The sequence below is a fragment of the Tasmannia lanceolata genome, unplaced genomic scaffold (genome assembly GCF_043159265.1).
Source record: "Tasmannia lanceolata isolate RefF3 unplaced genomic scaffold, GAP_Taslan_0.1 ptg000008l, whole genome shotgun sequence".
Classification (NCBI taxonomy): Eukaryota; Viridiplantae; Streptophyta; class Magnoliopsida; order Canellales; family Winteraceae; genus Tasmannia; species Tasmannia lanceolata.
Window position 1 is genome coordinate 2,098,224 of NW_027518685.1, and position 7,297 is coordinate 2,105,520.

The following is a 7,297-nucleotide window of genomic DNA, read 5'->3' on the forward strand; positions in this document are numbered from 1 at the left end:
GTAGCAAGAGAGAGCAGGGACCTAGGCTTAAGATTTTGTCTTATCCATTCAATTCATCTAAGGTGGGTGCTCTCTCATGCAACAGACGCTCCGTGAAATGCCTTCTGCGATGGACGCTAGCAAATCCCATGTTAAAAAGAACAGATTTTTCTGTATAGGGGCGCTAAAAGAATATTTTTAATCATTATCTTTATAAGTCCCCGTCAAATGGAAAAGACTCTTTATAATTTTGACTCTATTATTTATTCCCGGTAAATTGAACATTATTCAAGTCTTTAGTTAAAAAGAAATCTTTAGTGAAATGGGCATTTTTCGCCCTTTTTAAAGTGCAACGTCTTGCTTTCAGTCATGCCTCATCTCAAACTTAGAACATCTTTATTGTTTGTGCAGCTACAGTAGAGATGAGTATGAGATGCAAGCTATTGTTCTTTCTTGCTGTTATTCACTTGGTCTCCTCCTCTTCAAAAGCCCATCTTTCTATGGCAGTTGATGCCACCACTCCAGGCCCATCACTCTCTAGATACAAGACATATGCCATCTCTCCAGGCCCATCACTCGCTGGAGACCACACTGATACGATCTCTCCAGGCCCGTCACTCGCTGGATACCACACTACTGCCATCTCTCCATGCCCATCACCCTCTGCATTGAGATTGGTTTTTAGAGTATGCAGGATCTCATCTCTGGTTCCCAAATCTTGGTCTAAACCTTCCAATTTGGAACTTCCTCTGCAATAAGCTAGAATATTAGGGGGAAGTCGGCCATAGATTGCTTCAAACGGAGATCTGCCCAATGATGAATGAAAAGGCGTATTATAATGGTACTCCATGCAACCCAAAAATTTAGACCATTTTGTAGGATACTCCGATGTAAAAGCCCTCAAATATTGTTCTAAGTAGCGATTGACAACTTCAGTTTGTCCGTCTGATTGCGAGTGATAGGCAGAGCTCATCCGTAATTCTGTCCCCTATAATCGAAACAACGTTTGCCAAAATTGATTCAAGAAAACAGAGTCTCTATCACTGACTAACGATCTGGGAATTCCATGATGTTTGCACACTATGTCCATAAACAATGAAGCAACCTTGCTGGCATTATAATGTTTGGGTAAAGCTCCAAAATGGGCTCCTTTAGAAAATCTGTCTACTACCACCAAGATAACAGAAAATCCCTGAGAATTGGGTAAATGAGTAATGAAATCCAAACTTAAATCTTCCCAAACTTGTTCAGGAATAATCAAGGGTTGTAGGAGACCATAAGCAGGAACAGCAGGGCTTTTGATTTGTTGACAAGTAACACAATGCGAAACAAACTTGTGAACATCTGCTTTCACTGATTTCCAAAAAAAAGAAAATTTGTAGCTAAACGAATATAGGTTTTGTGAATACCCGCATGACCACCGATAGGTGTAGAATGAAATTCCTGAATCAAACGATCCTTGAGAGTAGAATTAGCAGGTAAATAAAGCTTCCCTTTAAAGTACAGTAACCCATCTGGTGTTGACCAGTGAGTCAGGTTGCTGTTGTAACTTTGTGAACAGAGCTTGAGAGTCCTTATCCCCTTCTAATTCATGCTTGAGAGTATCCAAAAATTCAAATTGAATACTAGTAATTGCCATTAATTCCATTGACAAGGAAGATGAATCAATCTCATGTAATCTGGATAAAGCATCCGCTGCATTATTCTCTTTCCCAGGCTTATAAACAATTTCGTAGTGATACCCCAAAAGTTGAGTTAAATAATGCTGCTGTTCTGGAGTCTGAATTACTTGATCCATAAGACCTCTTAAACTCTGCTGATTAGTGTGAATTAAAAATTTGCTTCCCAACAAGTATTGACGCCATTTAGCCACTGAAGTTGTAATAGCATACAATTCTCGTATATAAGTTGAAGCTCTTTGCATTCTAGGACATAATTTCTTGCTAAAATATGCAAGAGGATGCCCATTTTGCATCCATCTAGTGCCAATTCCCAGCCTAGAAGCGTCCGTCTCCAAACAGAAAGGTAGAGAAAAATCTGGTATGGCTAGAACTTGAGCCTTTGTCACTGCTTGTTTCAAATTATCAAAAGCCACTTGAGCTGAATCATTCCACGAAAATCCATTTTTTTTAATAGGTCTGTTAAAGGGGCTGCAATGGTAGCATATCCTTTGATGAATTTTCGATAATACCCTGTTAAATCCAAAAATCCTCGTAGTTGTTTCAGAGTAGAAGGTACAGGCCATGACAGCGTAGCTTCGATCTTCCTAGGATCAGGTTGAACTCCTCTTTCTGAAATAACATGACCCAGATATTCAATAGAATATTGACCAAATGTGCATTTACTAAGATTAGCGTAAAATGAATGATGTTTGAGGGTTTGTAAAACATGCGAAAGATGAATGACATGATCATCCATGTATTTGCTAAACACCAGAATGTCGTCAAAGAAAAAAATGATGAATTTTTTGAGAGAGGGTTTTAAAATGTGATTCATAGTGGCCTGAAAGGTGGAAGGGGCGTTTGATAAACCAAAGGGCATGACAAGAAATTCAAAATGTCCATCGTGAGTTCGAAAAGCAGTTTTGTGAATATCAGATGGAATCATTCGAATTTGATGATAATCCGCGCGTAAATACAATTTAGAAAACACTTTAGCACCATGTAATTCATCAAGTAACTCATCCACTGTCTGAATTTGAAATCTATCCTTCACAGTAATGGCCTTCAAACCACGATAATCAACACAAAATCGCCAGCTCTCATCCTTTTTCTTTACCAATAAAACCAGGGAACTAAAAGGACTAGTGCTAGGTTGAATAACATCAGAATCAAGCATTTCTTTAACAAGCTTTTCAATTTCAGATTTTTGAAAATGTGGGTATCGATACGGCCTAATGTTCACAGGTTTTGAGTTTGGTTCTAATAAAATCTGATGATCAGTAAGTCGAGAAGGAGGTAAGGAAGAAGGTTTAGCAAATACCTCTGTAAATTTATGGAGAATCGGTTGTACAGCTGGAACCACGTGTTGATACTGAGTATGAACTGATTGTGCAGGAAGGGTACTGATTGACGCAGGTAGTAGCATGAAACACGATGCTAACCCCCTATTATCTGCCAATTTATGCAACTGTGTTGGCAAGATAATATCCGATTGCTTATCTTTAAGCCCTTGGAAATGAACTGGTTTCCCTTGCCATACAACTTCCATAGTTAAGGAATTATAATCGGTGGTAACAGGGCCTAAATCCTGTAACTATTGAACTCCCAAAATCACATCAACCCCTTGTAAAGAAATAACAAAGAGATCTGTAGTGAAAGAATGGTGTTGGATGTGAATTTGAATGTTGGAACACATTCCTTGGCAAGTCAGAAATTGGCCATTACCAACTTGAACCTTAAAATGAGGGGAGTGATTAATAGGTAATCCCAAGAATTTAGCGACTCTTTCTTGAATGAAATTATGAGTACTGCCTCCATCAACTAATACTTGAAGTATATGATTGGCAATAACACCTTCTAACCTCAGTGTTTTTGACACATTGAGACCCATTAATGCATGAAAAGTAATAGTAAGCTCTGATGAACCATTTACAAACTCTGGCTGGAGTTCAGATTCTACCGAATTAAACAGGTGATCTTCACCATTTTCACTCTCTAAAAGCAACAAAGACATCTGATTTTTGCACTTGTGACCTGAGTGAAATCTTTCATCACAATTACAACAGAGCCCCTTCTCTCTCCTTGATTGCATTTCAGCATAGGACAATTTCTTGATTGGAATTTTCGAGGTACTTGGATGGGCAGCAGAAGAAGAGGGTTTGAATGATGGTATAGTGGAATTGGAAGTAGGAAAGGGAGAATTGTTGAAGTTTTTCTGGTTGTAAAGAGTAGGAGCAGGACCTAACACTGAGGGTTGAGTTCTCAAATTAGAATTCCATGGTCGAGCCATCCGACAAGATTCAACAATTTTGTCTTCCTGTAAACGAGCATGACTGATTGCCTGATGCACTCCGTATGGTTGATGTGCTATTACCTCTCGTTGAATCTCAGGTTTATGCCCAGAAATAAAACAGCTTTTCAAGAATTGATCAGAAAGACCATAGACTTTATTTGACAATTCTTCAAATTTAGCTTGATAATCAAGAATAGATCCGGTTTGAGTTAATTTTGATAACGCACCTTGCGGATCGTCGAAAGGAGAAGGACCAAAACGATATTTGAGTGCGGATTCAAATTCTTGCCAAGAACGTAGTTGATTGCTATTAGACATCCATTGAAACCAACTAGAAGCTGGACCTTCTATATGGAAAGAAACCGTTGGAAGTTTCTGATTCTCTGGAATCTGATGAAAAGAGAAGAATTGCGTAACTCTAAAAAGCCACGGAGTCGGATCTCCTCCATTAAACTTCGGAAATTCAAGCTTGATGTGTTTCGAAGATAAGATAGGAAGAAGAGTAGAATTCAACTCATCATGGTTTGAAAAAGAGGTAGAATTGAATTGATTTCTCTGGATTCCAATTCCAAAGACAATTTGTGTAATTTTTGTTGCATCGGAAGAAGGATAGCCATGAAATCTTCACGCATTTGTTTCTGCAAAAGAACCATTTGAGCGGAGAATTTTTCTGCAGTCACATCCGATTGGGAGTTTTGCCGAGATTGAGTCGCCTCCGCCATGAATTACGGACAATGAAAGTACCAAATGATACTTATTGTTTTACAGAGTACTGCTAATACCCTGTTCTAAAGGAGGAGGAAAAGAAGAAGAAGAGTAGTTGAGAGAAGAAAATTGATTTGAGTAATTTCTATCATTCTCTATCAGACTATCTCAGTACAGTTATGCTGATGATGGATCTGTTACAACCGTTAACCCAATTCAGTTACCACAATGATTACCAACTAACTATAGTTCTAACAACTCTTACAACTGTATTAACCTTCTTGAAAATGACCTTTCTACTTCTTGGTTACATAGTCAGAAAACCACTTGGGCTGACCCCTGTCTCTTTGAAGATTGACTCTCTTTGGTGTGTTGAGTTCTTGAATAGCTGACTCTGCTTCTTGATTCAAACGTGTATCACATACCCTCCAGGGATAAAGATTAACAGAACAATATAGTGAAATTGTAAAGCACTACTTTACCCTTAAAAAAAGAGAATGGCTGTGCTACTTTGCAAAGTGTACATGCAGCCAAAGGCCTTCAAGAAGTTGGAAGCAGAGGAAAATGTAAAATGACAAATTCATTCACTTGAATATAACCTATATATGGTTTTTAATGCAACTGTGTTGTAGAAAAACAGGAGTCAGTTACAGCAAGTGAATGAATAAAACTCTATAAATGGTTTTTGACATTTCTACATTTCCGTATTGTGATGGTAACATCCTTATCAAAACTAATTAAATTTGGAAAAGTTCGTTAATGGTTGACATGCTTCTTGTCATGATGTATTGGATCTTGTAGTCTGATTTATTGATGTCATGGTTGTAGTGAGTATGATTTATGCCTTAAACTTTAAATATTGAGTATTAAGTGTTTTAAGTAAATAACCACGTGCAACAAAACCAAACCTTTTCACGTAAAAAGAGAATTTTTTTTTTTTCCTTACAGAACTTATGTCTTTGACGGCTGATTAGCAGGTTGTTGATATCATCGCTTCTCATCCAGATGATGATGTCATCATTGGCGTCGATACACTTGGGAAAGAAGATCTTTTGCTTCATATTTCACATGTTTTGAAAACAAAGGTTTCCTTTCTACCTTTATTTGAGTCGTGCACATTTATATTGCTTACTTTTATTTAGAAGCCTGTCCTCATTTTTTTTTGAATGGTAGAAGCTTGTCCTCATTATTTCCTATATTTCTGATAATCTTCAATTGTCTAGATTGATCCACAATTGCTATTTAGAACTTAGAAGTCAAAAAATATTGATTCTTTCATCTTCTGTTTACATTATTAACTTAATACAAGGGGTTGAGCCTCCTAGCTCAATTGGTTAAGGCTTTGGCTTTCAACATTGAGGTCGGAGGTTCAATCAACCTATCAAAAAAATATTTAAGTTAATACTAGAACTCTAGAAGCAAGATCTAACTTTTGTTTGCCTGTGCTTGTGTATGTACTTATCCTTCTTTCGCATGCTTTTATTTGTTTTTGCATTCTCTTGTTTGTCTCTATCTGTTTTGCATATAATTCGCTTATCTTCAATTTAATAACTTTTCTTTAAAAATCTGGGTATGGCCGGAACGTTTGCACACCATGCACCTTCTTGGGTTTGGAGATGTCTTCACAACAAAAACTTGTCTTACAAGAGTGCGAGCCGTTCCTCGCTACAGTTTCACTGTTGAAACCCTTGAGGCATTGAACAAAATACGTCCCACCATTGGGGTCATGCCCTCTGGTCTTCCATGGCGTGTGAGGACACTCAATGGGAAAGATGCTTCACTTGGTTCTTCCCTTTCTTTTTCCTGTAAAAGAAAAGAAAAGAAAGAAAAGACCGATGGAAGAATTTGTCTGGGTAGAAGTCAGCTGGATGAAAACTCAAACTCCCCGGAAAGGATCCATCGCTACATATATTCGGTTCCTTACTCTGATCACTCGTGCTTCAATGAGATAGGAGATTTTATAAAGCTCGTTCAGCCATCCAAAATAAGTGGCATTGTGTCTTCATCATGTTGTTACGTCAACCCTCGTTACTACTTTGGCAACCTTCTGGGACCTAATCAGGAATCTGAACAGTCATTGAAGAAGTTCAGAAGCGGGCCCGCTGAACCAGTTAAATTCATCCAAACTGATGCTTTAAACAAAGAAAGGACCATGAGGGATACTTGTCGAGAGGTGTGCCGAATCAGGGTGAGCATATTAAGACGACAAAGACATGGTGTCAAGATTGAGGAAGTGGATAGCATTTCCAGATCTGATATGGATGCTGGGATTACATAGCTCGAAGGAGTTGAATGATGATTGCCAGAATGGGTTATCATTTTCATTGGTATAATCTCTTTCTATGCTATGCCTCGTAAGAATACCGGAACGTTCAATGTTGATAGTGTCATGGATCATGGTGTACCTTGATTCGAGTATTAATGAAAGCTTTCCACTCGAAATTCACGTTTACTGATTTGAGTTTATCCTAATAAGTAGTTAACAATGCTTATAAATTTAGAAAAATGATATCCACACTTATTTTGATGTTGGCACTCTCTTTATATTATGCTTTGCTCATTAGCTGTTACCTCCCCAAAATGCTATCAAGAGTCAGTTTGAGACGTTTAATAAAGTGTGGTTACTTTATTTTTTTCGTTATTATTGACGGGGTCCTTC

General features: G+C 37.9%; 2 protein-coding genes across 2 annotated transcripts; one reads left to right on the forward strand and one right to left on the reverse strand.

Annotated features, from left to right (window-relative positions):
* Positions 1–208: 208 nt before the first annotated feature.
* Positions 209–4,776, reverse strand: LOC143882535 (uncharacterized). Its single transcript, XM_077386013.1, has 2 exons — positions 2,962–4,776; positions 209–2,270 (listed from the first exon to the last, which is right to left on the reverse strand). The coding sequence occupies exon 1, from the start codon at positions 4,249–4,251 to the stop codon at positions 3,235–3,237; it is 1,017 nt and encodes a 338-aa protein (XP_077242128.1). The 5' UTR covers positions 4,252–4,776; the 3' UTR covers positions 209–2,270; positions 2,962–3,234.
* Positions 4,777–5,135: 359 nt separating this feature from the next.
* On the forward strand, positions 5,136–6,916 carry LOC143885606 (uncharacterized). The gene is made up of 3 exons (XM_077389808.1): positions 5,136–5,204; positions 5,616–5,719; positions 6,199–6,916. Exons 1-3 carry the CDS (start codon positions 5,136–5,138, stop codon positions 6,914–6,916), a joined length of 891 nt encoding a protein of 296 aa, XP_077245923.1.
* Positions 6,917–7,297: the final 381 nt, after the last annotated feature.